We start from the raw sequence: 20,207 nt of genomic DNA, 5'->3' as shown, positions 1-20,207 counted from the left end.
AATCATGCCCCTAGTGCCTGCAAGTTAACTGCATTTGTGACTACCTGTTTAGCTGCTTGTTTTATAGTAACATATAGCATAGCTCTTGTATAGTAACTTTATTTTTAACGTGCAATGTTTATTACAACATTTAGAATTTGATCATAATAACAAAATAGGTTAAGTTGAAAAAATCTATGTAATAATGCCTACAAAGTGCAAAGAAAGGTATTGAGGTATGAATAGGAAATGGTACAAACATTCTAAGGCTAAAGCATCTACTTTACACAACTAAGTAATAAAAAGCAAGCATTCCAGCATACCTTTAGAAGCGGTCTTGCCTTTTCTGTGGGAAGAGTACTTATTTTGACAATTAATGAGGCTTAAACAGTGTGAACAGCTTTATTAAAAGTATTGTAAATGCGTGCAACCAGGGTAAGTTAACAAAAGAAAAGAGTTCCCCACAAAAGCGAATGAACACAGTAATTTGTCTATAGGAACTTATAAGAATCTCCTTTTAAGATATATTAAGTACACAAGATGTTACAAGCACAGCACAAGCGAAACCTAATGAGGAATAGAAAAGCAATGGAGCCTCAATTTTAGTAACCTAATGTGATGATGTGATGAAGCTCTTAAAATTGATAATGAAATCTGAGTAGACATGCTTCAACTGAAATGTCTTCTACTCTGATGTCTGGCATGTTTTGAAAATGTTTGGAGAAACTATAAAGGCTTAAGGGCTGTTCTTACAGAAAGCCACAAATCACCAGATATGCCACAAATCACACATTTGTAGTACATCAGTAAGCCAAACTGAAATTCTGGAATAAAATGGATGGATTTGCCGCTGTGATCTGCACATTCCACAAGCCAGATCTGTTCATCTTGTCGGAACACCACATGTAGGATCGTAGTAGCTCTGAGGGTCACAGGTTCTAGTCCTAATACAGTTATCCTATTGAGTCTTTCACACACTAGTTGCAACGCGTATCTTTTTGAAAAATGAATATTTGTTTTAATTGGGTAACATAATTGAACACCAAGTAATTAAAACATGATTGGATAAGAGTGCCTCATAAATTCACAAATTATTATCAATATTATTACAGGCCCCTCAGGGAGTTGCAAGAAAGAGACGTATCAACAGATTATGATGATGAGTTCCCTAGGCGGTCTATTAGAAGACCAATCGCAACAGCTCCAAAAACCAGGTAGTAGTACACAATTATCACTAGCAGTAATTTAGGAGTACTTTATAAGGTTACCACTTGCTGAACTCCATAGTTTTGCTTATGTTTCATTACATATATTTAAAATGCATGCAGTTATTATGTTTTCCATTTGAGTATATACAAAGGTATTATTATTTTTTTGTCTAAAATTGTGTGCTTTTCAGTTATGCATGCACAGAGAAGTGTTACAAGAGTGTATAATGGAAGCATTTTAACCATTTCACTGCTATGCTGACTTAAACATATGCCATGAAAACACGTCAGAGGAATAATGTATAGAAAGGGCCCGACAAGCTTCCCCAGCCCCTCCAAGTCGGCCATCAACATCCTTAACTGGCTGGGAGTGGGGTGAAGAAGTTTGCTGGTGCCTCCTCTTCTCTGAACATCAGCAAACTCCTTAATGAGGGAACCCTCTGTTCACTTCCGGGCAACCCCATATGCATCTATCACCCATGAAGCATAGTGGTTGGTCCTGGGAGGTACTCCATAGACCCTCCCAGATCCATACAAGGATCATGCATGTTGGTGGGGCTACGGGAGGGGTTACGAGCTGCGCTACTGCCCTTTGCGTCTCCCTAGCCATCCCCACTAGCTTGAGAAACTTTTTTTTGTTGGTGGGAGGGAAGGCAGGAGGAGCAGCCCAGATCATCCATCCTCCATACCACCACCTGAAAGAGAAAACAAATCTGGAAGTGTGGACTGCTTTCATTCTCCACTTCTTGATTACATTTCGGACTGCTCCTAAGTCGCCAGGTGCTTCTCTGTCCAGGTTTTTTTTTTATTCACCAACGGCCCAGCATATAAACAATGAAAAGAAGCTGTGGCGATGGAGACTAACTGAAGAGATTCCTAGTCATCTGCACACCGAAAGAGAAGTGAGAGGACTGTGAGTCCACAGAAAGTGTGTCGTATTGGTGACAGCCTCTGTCTTGTGGTCAGTTGTAGAGGGTAGCAGATATCATTGGTGCAGCTTCTGGGAACCCAGACCCATTCAAGTGGAATACTTGCCAGAGCAGGTGCCACAGATCATTTGGGCCTTGAACTTGATGTCAGAGCTGAAACTGCTGTCATTTTAGCAAACCCAAAATGGACAGTGATCCACATAGAGAGAGTGGAATTTGCAGACCATGAGGCTACAGGAGAAGCTGAACTTCAGGGCAAACCAATTTTAATCACCCAGCAACAATAAAATTGAGAAGGCAGCAGTGTAGCATGGGTGCACAAGGTGACTCATGTGAACATTGGCCAGTGCCATGGAAGAACTGTGGTGCAGGACTGTGCCTGGTGCAGAAACCCAAACGCCTTGTGGCACGAGTTGTATGGCAGAGGCATGTATGGCTAAACCACACGTGCCTCTTCTAAGCTGCCTAAACAACAAATGCATCTGAACATCGCATTCCTTTACCATGCAAACGTTTACCACGCAATTTCGTTATAAAGGCCTGACTAGTATAGGGATGCGTGGTAAAGATCACAGCCTATGTCACCTGCCTTTAGCCGTAACACCTACCCCGTCCCTCCCCCGCCCATTCTAGCATCTAGACTGCGCATAGTCTTAAGGCATATATGTGTGGTTAAGGCAAGGGTGGTTGCGCTTGCGTTGGACTGGCACACATGGCTCTGCCCACATTGTTCAGGCCGTTTCCCTGTGGCATGTACAGAATATGTGAAGATTGCTCCCTGTAGTCTTCTAATACTTAGCAAAGAGGGATATGGAGGTAAGCATGGGCGGTGTGGTGCAGGTTTTCCTTGAGTGGGCTAAGAAGCTCTCGCTTGATACCCTTGTAAACTGGCAATGGTCTTCCACACCATTGACAATCTGAAAATAGAGGCAAAGAACAGAAAACAATCAAAACTGGGTTTCTTCTTTGAAATTCATGCAGAGGAGAAGTGTATCTAATTAGCAGTATCGAACCTTAGAGCATTAAATGACTTCTTTTGCGGAGGGAAAGTGCTGAGGATCTCATGGAAGTAATTATAATTCGGATTTCCTGCTTTCGTTGTTTATTTTTTTGAGATTTACAATAGGTATTTTTTTTTTTTAAATGTAATTGTGAAAATTGGTAGTTAATCATTTTTTAAAAATTCAGTTTGGTGCTACAAAAATCTGCCTGACTTTTTATAATACTTTAAAAATATATTTTCCTGTAGACATGAATTGGATACTTTTTCTGCTAAGTGAAGAATGCACACTATTCATTTTCATATATTTTAAATATTTCATGTCCTACTTGAATTGTTACATGTATCTTCAGTGATTTTTCCAGAAAAAAAGTTTTACTTTAATGTGATTGAAAGGATTTCTCACGTTCTTGTTTGCAGCACTTTTTAATTTTCTAGATCTGGTAGGCTGCTGTTGCCTAACATGGGAACTTAGCGGCCTTGTGTTTATGGTTTTCTGGCTTATAGTGCCAGTGCATGCATACAGATGTTATCATTAATTCAAAGACATCTACCTTGCCCTTCCTAGGACGCTCTGCCCAAGCCATTATCAATTTGTGTGAAGTGTTGGTTTGAACTGTAAAACTCCAAATTTTCATACAGACTAGACCGCCTCCAGGAATCAGTTTAAAATGACAATGTGCCATCTGAGTTCATCTCTAAAGTACACAACGACTATGGAACTCCTTACTTTTCAGTCAGATTGTCCCATATGACCACGTCCAATAGGTCCATCTGATAAAGGCAATTTCCGAAGGAGGACATTTTTAGGTCGAGCCTTGCGGCAGCGCGCATGCACCGCTCGCTCTGTGAGGCATTAGACTAGTCAATTTGTTGCGGAACCTAGAACTAATTGCAATACAATTTCTGTGAATGGATTCTTATTTAAATTTTTCTGTAGAAAACGATGGTGAAAAGTCTACCACTCTATCATGACGCGCTAACCCAATATGGCGGATTTTTCAAAATGGCTGCCCATTAGTTGAGATATAGGGTATAACTGTTTATATGCCCATGTGTGTTATTATTTTATATGTTTTTAGGGACGGGAAAGTCAAAAAATAACATCAAATATTCTTTCTGATGACCATAATATCAAATAATCACGGAATTTGTTGTCAGAAAGACAAAGTTTGTATAATTTTTTCGTTGACTTATATGACAGTGTGAAGGAACGTAAATATTACAATTAACTTTTGAAATAAAAAGTTTGCTCTTCTTTGTGTTTTGTTTTGTAACTTGGTTATTGTTTGTTTTTTTATTAATCAAAAATGTTTCATTTATGTGTTACAGGTTCTTGCGAGTTGCTCTGAGATACAGTGAAAATGGACGTAGAAAAGTGTTTCATTTGTGATGTGGTGTTTCAAAAAGATGACGATGTATCTGTACTCACTGAAAGAGGAGTGACTGGAATTCAAAAAACATGCAAAGAGAGAAAAATATCTAAGTTTCACGGATGTGTTGGGCAGAAATTTCACAAGAAATGTAGAGCGCGTTTTGTTAACTTGAAAACTCCGTTTCAGGAGAAAGAATCGGATCCCACAACTTCTCGTGTTCTACGGTCGTGTGAAACCCTGTTTGATTTTAGAAAAAAAAATTCTGTGGTACTGAGTTAAGTTTGTACTTCAGGGAGAGGAAAAAAATGCATGGTTTAATGCACGAACAGTTCAATTCACATCATCAATTTTACCAAAATGCAACAAACGCAATCATGAATGGGCAGACAAAGTTAAGAGACGTATCCAAAATGTGTCTGATTTACATGCTATAGATGCATGCTACGACAAACAGTGTTCCGTCAATTTTTATACTGGAAAATTAATTCCCAGGCAGTTCACTGATACCCCTCCAATATCTTCAGGTCGACAAAAGGACTCAGTTAGCCAGGAAACTTTTCTTCAAGTAGTTAAATACATGGAGGAAAATGATGAAGAACAAGCTACTGTTAAAGAACTTGTTAATAAAATGCGAGAATTACTGCCAGAAGATAGCGAACCATACAGTTCGAAGTATATGAAACAAAAACTCAAAGAGCATTTTGAAGATGAAATCTTCATAGGAACAGTTGCAGGGATGCTGATGTCGTTACTTTTAAAAGTACAGCTGCACATGTATTGCAAGAGTACCACAGTCCTAGCCATGAAGATGTTGAAGAGGATCGAAACAATCTCCTTATGGCAGCTGCTAAAATAATAAGAAATGATATTAAAGACATCCATGTAGAACCAGAAATATATCCACTCATTGAGTAGTGTTGACTATAATGTGAGCTATATTCCTGATTCGTTAAGGCTCTTATCAGTTTTTGTTACTGATAAAATCAACAGATAGAGAAAAGTAGCTTCTATAGGACAGGCAATTATGCAAGTTGTGCGCCCACGAGTCTTAGTTGCACCGTTGCAGTTAGGGCTGACAGTTCAATTACATGACAATACAAGCTCGAGATTTGTAGTTGAAGCAGTAAATCATATGAGATTCTGCAGCACCTATTCAGAAATTCTTTGTTTCGAATGTTCAGCTGCAGCAGAAAGAAGAAATACTATACCTGTCCTTGTGGAACCTTCTGAAAGTCCTCCGAAATTCGTTCAATATGCAGCTGATAATATTGATCACAATAATATTACAGTCGATGGCCATTTTACTTTTCATGGGATGGGCATTATCGCCACGGTGACTCCAACTGGAAAATTTTCAACGGTCATTGAGACGGGGTTTCACACTACCGTAGAACACGAGAAGTTATGGGATCTGATTCTTTCTCCTTGAACGGAGTATTCTTGTGAACTTTCTGCCCAACACAAACGTGAAACTTAGATATTTTTCTCTCCTTGCATGTTTTTTGAATTCCAGTCACTCCTCTTTCAGTGAGTACAGATACATCGTCATCTTCTTGAAACACCACATCACAAATGAAACACTTTTCTATGCCCTTTTTCCACTGTATCTCACAGCAACTCGGAAGAACCTGGAACACATAAATGAAACATTTTTGATTAACAAAAAACAAACAATAACAACAAAGTTACAAAACAAAACACAAACAATAGCAAACTTTTTATTTCAAAAGTTAATTGTAATATTTACGTTCCTTCCTACTTTGTCATATAAGTCAACAACAAAATTATACAAACTTTGTCTATCTGACATATTCAGCGATTATTTGATATTATGGTCATCAGAAACAATTTTTGATGTTATTTTTGACTTTCACGTTCCTAAAAACATATAAAATGATACCACGCATGGGCATATAAACAGTTATACCCTATTTCTGATAGATACATCTGCCGAGTGGATTCCTCACCTTGTGAATATCCCCTTGCGTCAGCAACATTCGGAAATTCTTTTTGTAGCCTCGCGCCGACGTGGATTCAGACGTCATAGAGACACGACATCGCTCGCGACTCCGCTGACGTCACCGACGCCTATAATAGGCCCACGCCGGCGTGATGACATCAGTTCCCTTTTTTCCGCGTCATCGACGCTAACGGTTATCGGGAATCTCTGTAGCCAACTGGTACTTTATTGCCTTTTTTGTTTCTATTTTCTGGTTCTTTGTATCCTATCTCTTCGAAAATGTCAACAAAGAAGACCGGCTTCAAGCCCTGCAGAGAATGCGGCAAAATGATGTCGATTACCGACCCACACGATGACTGCATCTGGTGCTTGAGCTCCGACCACGACGTCGATAGTTGTTCCTCTTGTCGGAAAATGAACCCGAAAGCTCTGAGGGAAAGAGAGGCCAAACTCCTGGTGGCAAAATTAAAAGCTGGTAAAGGGAGGACATCGAGGTCTCGTTCTCGAAGAGAAAGATCGAGGTCGAGGTCTAGATCTCGAGAGGAGTCGTCTTTGAGGTCGGCTTCGGATCATACTTCGAAGTCGAAGAAAAAACATAAGAAGAGGAGACATGAATCCCGACGTCGTTCTGGTAAGGAGTCTGATTCGAGATCGAAGTCACCGAAGAAGGTACGTTCTAAGGTGGTTACTATGGATGTCTCTGAACCGGAAGGTGAGGCCTCACCTTCGGAGTCGCGTGTTCAATCACCGACTCCGGCTCCGAATCCGTCTCCGGCGCCGTCCTCGGCCCATGACGAAGAAGAGATTCAAGTGGATGTGGATTCCGCGCCTACCGTAGAGCCGAATCCGATTCCTCCACAAGAACAGCCTGAGGGTTTCCAACCTCCATTTCCAACCCCAGGACAAGATCCATCTGCATTTCTTAATGCTATGTATGGTGTCTTTTCAAGGGCATGGTACCCCTCTGGTGCACCTTCTGGTCCCATGGGTCCGCTGGCTTTCAATCTAGGAGTTCCTCACTCCTATCCTCCTGCACCTTTTATGCCTTATATGCCAGCCCCGACGCCGCCTTGGCAATTTCCGGCTCCAACGAGGCCATCGACGCCGATTCCGACGTCACCCGCTCCAGAGCCACCTCGAGAACATCCGACTAAACCTTCGGATTCGATACCGACGTCGGTCCCGGCTCCGTCGAAGCCGTTGGTGGATCCGACTGCAAAACGTGTGAAGGAGAGGTCCAGAAGGGAAGCACAACGCCTTTTGGATGAAAGAAGATCTATGGAATCTCATCCTGATTTAGAAGAAGGTGAATGGGATGAAGATAGTTTTGATGAGCTAGCTGATACTAGTAGCCTGGATTTCTCCCCAGAGTGGGAATTACCTTCAAGCTCTGATGCACCTTCTAAGGATGTCCAACCTTACCATATGGTTATGAGGAAGGCGGCAGATCTTCTTAAATTAACTTTACCTACAGTGGAGTTTAAGTCCAATCTTCTGACTGAGGTTTTACATTCTCCTAGTTCTGTAATAGAACCGTTACTTAATTTAATGACGCCTTGACCGAGCCCATTTTTGAAGTTTGGAAGAAACCACTGTCAAATACTGTGGTTTCCAAGAGTGTGGCAAGGAGGTACAGGGTTGCCCCTCAGGACCCTGCATTTTTGACTTCTCATCCTTCACCAGAGAGTTTAGTCATTCAAGCTGCTTGTTCTAAGAAGAATGTAAGTGCCTTTCCCCAGGTTCCTTATGAAAAGGAGGCAAAGAAACAAGATCAGGTGGCTAAAAAGACCTTCTCCTCGGCAAGCATGGCTTTGAAGTCAACTAATGCCACTTGTCTGATGGGGAGATATGTACATGCCCTTATGAATTCTTTGCGGGTTCTAACTCCTAAAGTTCCTGATGCCAGCAGAAAAGATTTTGAGGAGGTGATCTCAGATGCGCAAGCAGCAGCTCGCCAGGTTATTCAAAGTGGTTTGGACACTGCAGACTCTGTGGCGCGTATCATGGGTACTGCGGTCGCCACTAGAAGAGCAGCTTGGCTGAAATCCTCAGACTTTTCAGCGGATGTTCAGGCGACCTTATTGGATCTTCCTTTTGATGGGTCTGGCCTCTTTGGGAAGAAAGCTGATGCAGCCCTTGAGAGATTTAAAGACAGTAGGGCAACTGCTAAATCTTTAGGTCTTTAGACAAGGAGCTCTTCGACCAACAAGAGATTCAGGGGTTTTGGTCGCTCTTCCTTTCGGAATTACCGACAAGGTCAGCAGCAACAACAACAACAACAACAGCAGCAGCAACAAAATTCCTTGTACAGGTCGTACAGAGGAAAGCAAAGATCACGTCCTCGTGGACGTCAGGCCTCTTCCTCTTCCACTTCCTCTAATCCCCCTGCCTCAGAAAAGCAGTCCTAGATCCGCCATTCAGGATCATGTGGGTCCGGTGGGGGGGTCGGCTTACCCATTTTCTACAAGATTGGGAATCGGTTACATCAGATCTTTGGGTTCTCAATCTTGTAGAGAATGGGTATGCCCTTCCCTTTCGGAAATTCCCTCCCAATTACCCGCCTTGCCAAGGTTTTTGCACCAAGGAACACCTGTTACTTCTGCAGGAGGAAGTGTTGACTCTTTTAAGAAAGGGTGCGATAGAGGTGGTCCCAGAGCAGGAAAGGGGTCAGGGATGCTACTCCCGGTATTTCCTGATTCCCAAAAAGGATGGCAGGCTTCGTCCAATCCTGGATCTCAGGATCTTGAATTTTTATCTGAAACAAGAGAAATTCAAGATGCTCACCCTTGCTCAGGTTCTTCATGCACTGTTGGAAGAAGACTGGATGGTGTCGCTCGACTTGCAGGATGCGTACTTTCACATCCCCATCCTGAAGTCGCACAGGAAGTATCTCCGTTTTACGGTGGGATCGCAGCACTATCAGTTTGCGGTCCTTCCGTTTGGGCTTGCTACTGCCCCTCGAGTCTTCACCAAGGTGATTGCAGTGGTGGCGGCGCATCTCAGAAGGTCGGGGATTCCTGTGTTCCCTTATTTGGACGACTGGCTGATCAAAGCAGAGTCGTCAGAGAGAGTGCTCCATTATCTGCGAGAGACAACTCAGTTGTAGTACAGGTTGGATTTTTCGATAAATGTGCCCAAATCTCACCTGGTGCCCTCCCAGCGCAACCTGTTCATAGGTGCTGTATTGGACACAACTATGTCGTGCATTCCCTCCTCCTCAAAGGATTTGCGACATACAGGAAATGGTTCCTTTATTTTACAATGGAGCGGTCGTTCCAGTCCTGAAGGTCCTTCGCTTGCTCGGTCTGATGGCTTCATGCATTCTGTTGGTCAACCATGCACGCTGGCACATGAGGGCGCTCCAGTGGTGCCTCCGCTGGCAGTGGTATCAGCACAACGGAGATCTCAGGGAGTCAGTGAGGATCTCCAGAGAAGCTGCGGCGGATCTGTCTTGGTGGGGCGTGGAAGGCAACCTGTCTCAGGGGAAGCCTTTTCAGTTGCCTCATCCGGTGGCCACAGTGATAACGGATGCATCCACTCTAGGGTGGGGTGCTCATCTGGGGGATCTGGAGATCAAAGGTCTTTGGTCTCCAGAGGAAAGGTTGCTTCACATCAACCTTCTAGAATTGCGGGCGATACGTTTGGCGCTCAAGGCCTTCCTCCCCTCCCTTTGCGGTTGTTCGGTTCAGGTCCTGACGGACAACACGACCGCGATGTGGTACATCAACAAACAGGGAGGAGTGGGGTCGCAGTGTCTCTGCAGAGAGGCTCTGCGTCTCTGGTCCTGGGTTCAGGACCATCAGATTTGTCTAATGGTGAATCATCTGGCCGGGGTTCTGAACGTTCGTGCAGACAGTCTCAGTCGGCAGTTCTCTGCCGACCACGAGTGGAGGCTTCACCCAGAGGTGGTTCACGACATCTTTCAGATGTAGGGGACTCCTCGGGTGGACCTGTTCGTCACTCGGGAGAATGCTCACTGCCTGTCATTCTGCAGTCTTCAGTATCCGATGCAAGGAGCCTTGGGGGACGCGTTTCAGTTGAGTTGGGGAAATCAGCTCCTTTACGCGTTTCCTCCCATACCTTTGATTCCTCGGGTTCTGAGGAAGATTCGCCAAGACCGGGCCCAAGTCATATTGGTCGCCCCGGATTGGCCAAGAAGGGTGTGGTATACAGATCTTCTCCACCTCTCCTTTCACCCGCCGCTCCGTCTCCCTCTCAGGGCAGACCTCCTCTCTCAGATGGAGGGGCAGGTTCTACACCCCCACCTCCAGACATTACACCTTCATGCCTGGAGATTGAACGGGGCAACCTGAATTCCTTTTCCCTTCCGCCTGAAGTTGTGGATGTCATCTTGTCAGCCAGGCGTGACTCCACTAAGTCCATCTATACTTATAGATGGTCGAAATTTGTCTCGTGGTGTGGGGGTAAATCTATTGACCCTTTGAGAGCCCATTTGTCTGAAGTTCTCCAGTTTGCCCTCTCTCTGGCGCAGCAAGGGCTTGCTGTTGCCACGGTTAAGGGCTATCTTTCAGCGCTGTCGGCATTTCTCTGCTTGCCTGATCAGCCATCTCTTTTTAAGTCTCCTGTAGTTTCAAGGTTTTTGAAGGGCCTCACAAATAAGCTCCCTCCTACTCCTTTTATTGTGCCTCAGTGGAACTTAAATCTTGTCTTGACCTTTTTGATGGGTGCTCCTTTTGAGCCTCTTCACAAATGTCCTTTGAGGCTTTTGACCCTTAAGACAGTCTTTCTCGTTGCAATAACCTCGGCAAGGAAAGTAAGTGAGCTTCAGGCTCTTAGTTCAAAGCCCCCTTTCTTGACCATTCATGCTGATCGAATGGTTCTTAGGACCAGGGCTGCTTTTCTTCCAAAGGTGGTTACTCCTTTCCACCTTGGTCAATCCATTACCCTCCCTACTTTTTATCCTCCCCCACACCCTTCCAAGGAGGAGGAGAGGTTGCACCATCTGGACCCCAAAAGGGCGGTGTCTTTTTACTTGGACAGATCTAAAGACTTTCGTTTGGATGACCAGCTCTTCATTGGGTTTGCTGGCTGCAAGAAAGGAAGAGCGGTCCATAAAAGAACCTTGTCGAGATGGATCCTCCTTTGTATAAAGATCTGCTACTCTTTGGCCGGTAAGGAACCACCAGAGGGTATAAGGGCTCATTCTACAAGAGCTAAGTCGTCAACCTCAGCATTGGGCCCTCAAAATCAGATTGCTGCTTTTTTTTTTAAATGTAATCTTTAATTTATATGAGTAGAGCTGCGGGATTGCTGCTTTTCTTTAGTATAAATTAGAAGACCTGCACAATTAAATAATTTGGAAATTACATAATTTGAAAAGATTTGCAGGTCGTTGAGCCGACACCAAGGTACAAACCCTAAATCCCCAGCTTAAAGTCGGCAGCTCTGGCACTGTGCTACACACTATTATCTCAGTGGCAGACGTTTTTTTGGGTAACTGTGCAGCTTTCACAATGTGCCACACTCACCCACAGGATGGGCCGCCGCAGCTCGGACAAAATCTGATCGTTGCTTTTCTTTCATTTAAATTAATCGAGTTGCGGGATCGAAGGTGCTTGGTGGCAGGAGGCAGGTGGGCAGGGCTCCTTCTTGTTAACTTTAGTAATGAGCGCGGCGCCCGCTTCACGGACACCGTGCTCTTTCTTTGTTTTTGTTTTTTTACTTTAATGAGCATGTCGCGTGCTTCACGGACACCGCGCTCTGCAATGCCATAGATGTTGCATTTGGTATTGTAAATGACAATGTCTTTTAATTTTTTCTAAAATGCATTGCCATTTACAATGCCAATAGCTCAAAAACTCGTAATTTCTAGACCTATTGCATTGTAAATGCTTATCAGTTGAATCCAGAAAGCTAAATATAGTGCACATAAAAAGAGGGAAGAAAGGGACTCCAGACATCCTAGCTATTACCAGGAGAATCAGCTCAGTTTTTTGGCAGAATAGTGTCAAACAAGAGACAGTGGTGGTTTCTAGACCGCTTCAAATTCAATTGCCCATAGGTCACTAGACCTCACAGATGAAAAGGGGGGTGTGTCTCCCCAATCACCAAAGTGACCCAGTCAGTGTGGCACAAAGTTTTCCTTTTCTTTTGTTCTATTCAGAGCCAAGTAAGACTTCACAACAGAATTACGTTGCAAGAAATTTAATGTGTGTAAGGAAAAGGATGAACATACATAGGGATGTGTATAAGGAGAAAGGGATTACATTATTTGAATAAATGAAAACTTAGCAACAACATTGATACTGCCAACGCCAAGTTAGACATTAGGCTGTCAGGTCTCAAGTACACTTTGAAAAATTGCATTAGGGAAAAGACAAGGGCTATATGACTGATATCTGAGATATACATATAGTTTTGTTCAGTAGTAGAAATTAAAAGTATAAAGTATGCCAAATAGCTTGGGAAAGGGAGCTAGGGAAAGAGATGAATAGCTTGATAAGATATATTCGCAAAATCACACCACATAGTCATAAGCATATTAGGAAGACAATCACTGAGTAACCTTATTTACAAAACTCTGTGAAGGGGAATGGACTATGTTGCCTACCTGCTAGATATGTCCCAAGCTGATAAAAGATTGAACAAATGTGATTACATATGTATAACTTATCTATGACAGCGCCCTACCTAGATCCCCATAAGTCATTCTCTTAGGTTGTCCCATCTCATTCGCTGCACACTACATTCAAGAAAGATAAACAAATAGTGCAGTTATTTCACACTGTAAAAAGTATATTGGTGGCAATGGATGAAGGACATCAGTCATAGATTTCCTGATAGGAATTTGGCAGGTGCTAGTAGTAGGAATGTTTAGCATGACTATTTAGGTTACAGGGAGAGAGTTCTCGAATGACTGCTGAAGTGTTTTCTTTACCCTCAGAATATAGAGAAAGTATCTGCCCTAGTCATCTAAATGTCCTATTAATTGTCCAACTTGACCAAAGTCAGTTGCTTATTGTATGGTTTTAGAACTTTTGAGACCGACTTCTATCAAAACCCTATAACATGTATTTACAGTGAGAGCAACGTTGAAGACATATCGGAGATACATCTCTGCTTGAGGGCTGGGAGTTAGGAGTGTTAATAGTCTTTTGTATGTAATGCATGTCATTGTAAGTATTAGCAGCAGAGTAATGTTATGATTGCCATTCTACATTCAGTTGATTTAAGTTAAGGCAGTAATTGTTGGATCAGACCAAGGGCAGGAAATTTTTGTTAAATCCTGACATGACCTAATAAGCCAGTTGTTAACTTATTTTCAGCTGTATGACTGTAAATACGTTTTTGTTGTCTTCACTTTCATTTTAAAACAAACCACTATGCTTGCTTAATGCCAGAGCATTCAGAATCATAAAGACATTTGTTCATATGGACTTGGATATCACACACTACCTTAATGTTGCTCATCTCTTCCTGACATAGTAGCTCTAAGACTCTCCTCCTCCGTGCCATTCCAATTGCCCCCCCCGCCCTTAATTAGTTTAACCCCAAGACAACGCGCTCTCTATGAGGTTGTCGCAGGACCTCAAAAGCTGCTCAGCACACTTGTATCTCCGAACCTATTTTGTTGAACCCTGCTTTATTGTATCAACCCCAAGACAACATGCACAATATGAGGTATCCCAGGACTCACTTACTACCTAAATGCTTCTCAGCACACTTAGACTACCTAACCTATATGTCCGAATACTGTTTATTGTATGGATCTTGCTCAGACTGTTGTGAAGCGCTCCGATACCCTCGGGTCAGGCTAGCGTTATATAGAACTCGTTAAATAAATATACATCTGAACAGATAACCTACCTTATTTCCACAATATTTGTTTTTTTAATAGCATTTTATTAAAGTACAAACATCGTACAACCACATAACAGGGCAGTACATTGTTCCAGCAATATGGATCATGGCACTATCAATCCTCGCATCGCAAAGTGTAAAGCATTAATGGGTCTCGTCATGCATACATCACTAATACATAGAAGTACTAAACGCAGTAATCAACAACCTCTCTGATGGTGGTGTACAAGCATTTAAATATGGCCTACACGGATCAATATAACGCATTACAATTATTATACTAGGCAACTCAAGCTTACATCGTCCCCATCTAAGCCATCGGGTGGTAGGATCCAGAGCCCGCATGCAAGACATTGTCCCCTAATCCACGTCAAAAACGGTTCCCAGATGTCCCGAGGTCGCGAGGCGGGGGGCAAAAGCTCCCAGAATGTACACAGCTGCATGTTACCATAGGTGACGTCTGTAAGCCAACCCCCAATCGAGGCCCCCCCCCCTCCTCCTCCCCCAATGTACCGCAACCTGCCGCTTCGCGTATAGTAGGAGCAGGGCATGTAGTTTGCTCAGTTTGGGCGGGGTATCCATTTCCACAATAATTAAAAGGCTCTCCTATCAGTCATTAAGCGTTCAGGTAATTCCTGAGTGGTTGTCGCTAATTGTAAATGTCTGACTAGGTATGACATGAGTTGAACCCACCCTTTCCCTCATATTTGTGTGAAAACTTTGGTTTGATAGACCAATTCCTCAAAGTGTACTTGATTTTAGTGCAGTTCCCCCAATAGGTCTGTAAATATGTACAAGTTCTGACATGACCTAATAAGCCAGTTGTTAACAACTTATTTTCATTTTCATTTTAAAATAAACTACTATGCTTAATGTGTAAATGATGCAGAGCATTCAGAAACATAAAGACAGTTGTTCATATGGACTTGGATATACCTTATTTCCACAATAATTAAAAGGCTTTCCTGTAGGTCAATAAGCGTTCAGGTAATTCCTGAGTGGTTGTCGCTAATTGTAAATGTCTGACTAGGTATGACATGAGTTGAACCCACCATTTCCCTCATATTTGTGTGAATTTCTGCTAGCAACCTTTGGTTTGATAGACCAATTTCTCAAAGTTTACTTGATTTTAGTGCAGTTCCCCCAGTAGGTCTGTAAATATGTACAAGTTCAACAGCTGTGGTAGAAAGTACTTCTCTCTTCCCTGAAGTGGAAGCTGCAAGCATCAGCAGTTCTTCCCCATGTGTGATGAAGGCATTTTTTTGGTCAAATTTCTTTTTTCCATCAGCATGTTACATTCAGTACATGAAGACCATTGTTTCGTCGTATTGTGCGATTTCCAGAAATAAATTCGGACTCGGTACTAATGGTTCTGTTTCCTTATTATTTCTTATTTTATCCCTTAACAAACCCTACCCCCCTCTCTTCCCCTCCCCTCCCTTATACCTACAAGGAATAAACCAAGAAATAAACAAACATAGAACTAGGTACTCAATCAGGGTTTCAGGAACTTAGTGTTGTTACCAACATTTGTTCGGGTGGCTGAGAGTGTAGTGAGGCCAGGGGAGCTCTTGGATTGTTTCAGATGTTCCATGAGGGGCTAATCAAAATTGGAAGAGATGATGAGCTTGTGTTCTTGTTGGGCATGATAAGAACGGTAGGCCTTTCGAGAGATAACTAGTCAAGGGTCCCCATGCGTATTTGAAGTTTTTTAAATCATCCCTGAAAATGTCGCTCATCCGTTCTATAGTGATCGCTTGCCAGAGACTGGCATGCCATTGGGGGTCAGGGTTGGAGCGTCCAGTTTCTTCCAGGCAGCCGCCACTGCCATCTTTGCTGCCCCCAGACATAGCCACAAAATGCCTTGATCTGCCTTTGTTTGGTAGTTCAGGGAGTCAGATTAAAGGCCCAGCAGTGCGAAAGTCAGTGTATCTGATATCCCAGGATTTCTTTAATTTGAGCTACCATTTCGGACCAGAATGGGTGAATGATCGGGCAGTCCTACCAGTTGTGACTGAGATCACCTATGAGCTCACAGCCCCTCCAACATAGGTCCGAAGTATTCGGAAAGTATTTTTTAAATTTCGTGGAGTATAAGAACCAATCATACAGGATTTTGTAATGTGCTTCCTGAAGACTTAGTGAATGGTTGTGTTTGTGTATGTCCCTCCACAGTGTGTGCCAATTTCCGTCTGAGATGCTGTGACCCAGTGTTCGTTCCCAAAAAGCGATATGACGGGATGTTGTGCAAAGTAAGGGATTATACACAAATGAAATAATGCCTTTAGTACCTTTTGTCTTCTTTACAAAGTTCTCTAATGGGGTGAGCTCTCTTGTGACCGTATCTCTGGTATCTGGCTGTATCAGGCTGTACGTAAGGCCTAGTGCCGTAGTTGATAGTGAAAGAATTCCCCCGTGAGGTTGAAATCTTGCTGGCAGTGTTCAAAGTTATGTCTGAATTGTGGAAGAGGTGTGATAAAATCAAGCAGCCTCCCTCCATTCTTACATAGAATGATCCTGGTTGTATTCCGGGGGGGGGAACGCTGGGTTGTAATGAATCGGGGTGGAGGGGGAGGGAAAGGTTGTCCATGTTGTTTTCCAGAGAATGTCGTCCCAAACCCTCAGGACTGTTCTAGTTTGTGTTCTAAGATCGGTGTTGGTAAGGAGATCAGCTTTCGGTTTTCATAGTAGATGACAGATGACCCTTCCGGCGATTGCCCTGTCCATATGTAACCAGTGCTATCTGATTCCCTCTGGGACCACTCTGTGAGTTGTGCCGCCTTATAGTAAAGGTTAAAGTCAGGAAGACCCAGTCCTCCCTCAGATCTGGGGCGTTGGAGTAGTTTGAATGGGAGACAAGCCTGTTTATTTTACCAAATAAATGCATTAAGGGTTGTCTTGAGTGCCTTTAGCAATCCGGTCTCAAGATCAATAGGTAGGCTTTGGAACAGATGGAGAAATCTAGGTAGCACTACCATTTTAACTGCATGATTCCTACCCAGCCATGATCGATATATGAGAGCCCATCTCTATAGGTTGACCTTCAGGTTATTCAATAGTGGTGGATATTTAGCCTGGAACAATTGTGAGAGCTTAGGTGTCAATTTAATGCCTAGGTAGGTAAGGCTTTTGTTTGCCCTTAGGAAGGGTGTTGTAAGGATAAGAGTCTCCATATCAGAGTTAAGTTGAGGAGGAAGGACTTTCATAGATTTGTACAAAGGCCCGCCACCCCTTTAAATTGTCTGTTTGTTTTGTAGGATGTTCAGTGAGTTTTGTGGATCTGTCAGGGGAAGCAATATGTTGTTTGTGAATATAGAGATTTTATGTTCTTCCGCCCCAAAAGTGATCCCTTTGACTGACTGACTGGCTCTTATCGTTGCTGCCATGGGTTTCTATACTCAAAGAGAAGGGGTGATAGTGGGCATCCTTGTCAGTGCCTCTTTCAAGTCTAAAATGTTCCGCACTTACGGCATTTACCAAGACTCTTGAGCAAGGTGAGGCATGGTTCGCTTGAATCACTGCGATAAACGTTTTGCAAAAAACAAATCCCCTGAGGGTAGCAAAGAGAAAAGTCCAATCCACACGATCAAACGCTTTCTCAGCATCCAGACAGACAGACAGAGCATAACCGCTGGGATCCTTTTTTGATTGCCTTCTCTATAAGATGGAGGACTCTTCATACTTTAGCACAGGTTTGTCGCCCATTAATGAACCCTGATTGGCCTGGATGAATTAACTCGGGCATTAAGTCTTCCGGTCGTGAGGCCAGAATCTTCGAGTAGAGCTTAGCATCGAGTTAAGGAGAGCTATGGAGCGGTAGGAGCTACAATGTGTCAGATCTTTACCAGCTTTGGAAATAACTATGGTAAGCGCTTCCCTCATAGATATTGTGACTTTCCCCACTTTGGCAATGTGATTACACAGCGCAGTCAAGTGTGGAACCAGGTCTGCACTGGACCTGGGGATTCAAAGAGTTTTAAGGATCCTTTGGCTTGTCTTACCTCTTCCTCGCTTATGGGTTCTGTCAACCTCTTCTGTTTGGGCATTGCTTTTGGCAGATCTGATTTGTCGACCTATTCTGATTGAGATTGAGGGTTTATGGGGTCAACTGTATATAATGATTTGTAAAATTGCCCATAGATAACCGCCTTTAGGTGCTCTGATTTCTCCAGCTCGCCTGTGGAATTGTGTATATTGCGATGTATTCTTTTTCCCTTTTTACTCAAAGCTTATGGGCTCCCACCTTGTTGCCTTTCATGTACGATATTTGTTTTAGTAATAAAATTATCAGCTCTGCCCTGTTTGCATAGATTGTGTTTAGTTTTCCCTTAGTCGCTGTGACTGCGCTGAAGGCTTGGAGTGGGGGCTGTCTTCTGTGCCTGTTCGAGGGTGTGAATTTCTGTCTCTAGTGTTAGGCGTTCAGTGGTCCTCTGACCATTTAGCTCCACCTTTGCCGCGATAAACTGACCCCTGAGGATTGCTTTAAGGACATCCCAATTGTTAGAAGTTAACGTATCTTGAGGGTCTTCTCTCGCCAGTCTATCGCGCAGTAGCGCCAGGGGAAAGAACCAGCGGGTATATTTCGGTGCAGGATCTCACCATGCTAAAGAGGTAATCACTGATGCGTGGTCTGAAATAAAAGGGGGAATATCTCCGGTACGTATCTCGCTCACTAGTGTATGGCTCATAAAAATGTAGTCTAACCTCGATTATGAGGGATGTATGTGTGAGAAAAATGTGTAGTCCCTGTCCATCGGGTGAGTCACTCTCCAAATATCGATCAATCCAAGGTCCTGTATTGCATGTTTCACCGCCTTCAAAAAGCTCCCTGTTTGAGATCTTTAGGGGGTATTGGAAATCCCCCATGAGAAGTATCTCTCCTTCCGCGAAGCCTTCTAAGAGCATCAGTGTCTTTGCTATGAAGGCCATCTGGTTGCAGTTTGGGGCATTGATTGCTGCATCTGTACACAATTTTCCCCTTATGCGCCCCTTTACCATGACCACTTTTCCCTCTTTGTCTGTCTTGTAGCATTCAGGTTGGAATTTCAATGGTTTGTGGAAAATCAGTGCTACCCCGTTGTGTTTGGTAGGACTGGATGATTGCAACATAAAAGCTACCCCCTTATATTCCAATCTATGATCCTCCGACCTTTTGAGTTGTGTTTCTTGCAGAGTGGCTATATCATAATTAAGGCTCCCGGTTTTCCGTTTTTACAGATTTTTACAGGTAAATACAGACCGAAAACTATGTGTTTTCTGTCTGCATTTATTTTTATAATCAATCGTTTTTATTAGGTGGAAGTCATAGCATATGGACACAGCTTCCTGCCTGCATCCAAAGGCCGGCAGAGCGCAACAAGGGCAATATTACACAGCGTTCAAGCTCACAACCCGGACGCCAGCCGTGTGTCAAGCAGTGTTGTAGTACATTCATTGGTATCTTCCATTTTGAGAAAATCAAGTAAGTAGACAGTGATAAAATGACAAAAGGAGAGCAATATCAACAGAAAATCCCTCCCAAACCCTTACATCCCTCCCCCACAATTCTCCGCACCAGTTATTGCCTCGCTATGCGCAATGAGGCTGCTGAACTTAGGTTAGAAACAGCTTCTTGCTCAAGCTGCCAGCGTCTGAGTTTTGGCTAGATTCTCTAGAGGAAAAATGTAAGGATCTGTAGATATTTAGGACAGGTCACTTCTCTCATATCTTTTGTTAATAGTTGTAAGAAGGGTGCCCATAGTTTTACATACTCTTGCCCATTACCCTCAACGCTAAGAGGAATGCGTTCCATGGCTAACAGATGCCACAGGCGATGAATCCAAGCGTCAGGCGGAGACGTCACCCCCCATTGGGCTAAGATAATCTGTCTGGCTGCCAGCAGTGCTAATGCTATGTGCATACCCAGTATGGATTTTAACGGGAAGACTTTAGGGT

At 43.3% G+C, this 20,207-nt stretch overlaps 1 protein-coding gene across 7 annotated transcripts in view; it reads left to right on the top strand.

Annotated features, from left to right (window-relative positions):
• Positions 1 to 20,207, top strand: part of CSPP1 (centrosome and spindle pole associated protein 1) — a 1,229,219-nt gene that overhangs the window by 377,709 nt on the left and 831,303 nt on the right. For 4 of the 7 annotated variants that reach the window (XM_078687195.1, XM_078687196.1, XM_078687194.1 and 1 more), the window contains one exon: positions 1,092 to 1,193. The exons of the other annotated variants lie outside the window; for them this stretch is intronic. In XM_078687195.1, coding sequence (XP_078543321.1) covers positions 1,092 to 1,193 — 102 coding nt within the window. The remainder of the gene's footprint in view (positions 1 to 1,091; positions 1,194 to 20,207) is intronic. 7 annotated transcript variants of the gene reach the window in all.

This window comes from Lissotriton helveticus, chromosome 4_1 (genome assembly GCF_964261635.1).
Source record: "Lissotriton helveticus chromosome 4_1, aLisHel1.1, whole genome shotgun sequence".
In the NCBI taxonomy this organism is placed as follows: Eukaryota; Metazoa; Chordata; class Amphibia; order Caudata; family Salamandridae; genus Lissotriton; species Lissotriton helveticus.
Note: the sequence above shows the minus strand (reverse complement) of the source record. Positions and strands in the feature narration are given on the sequence as shown.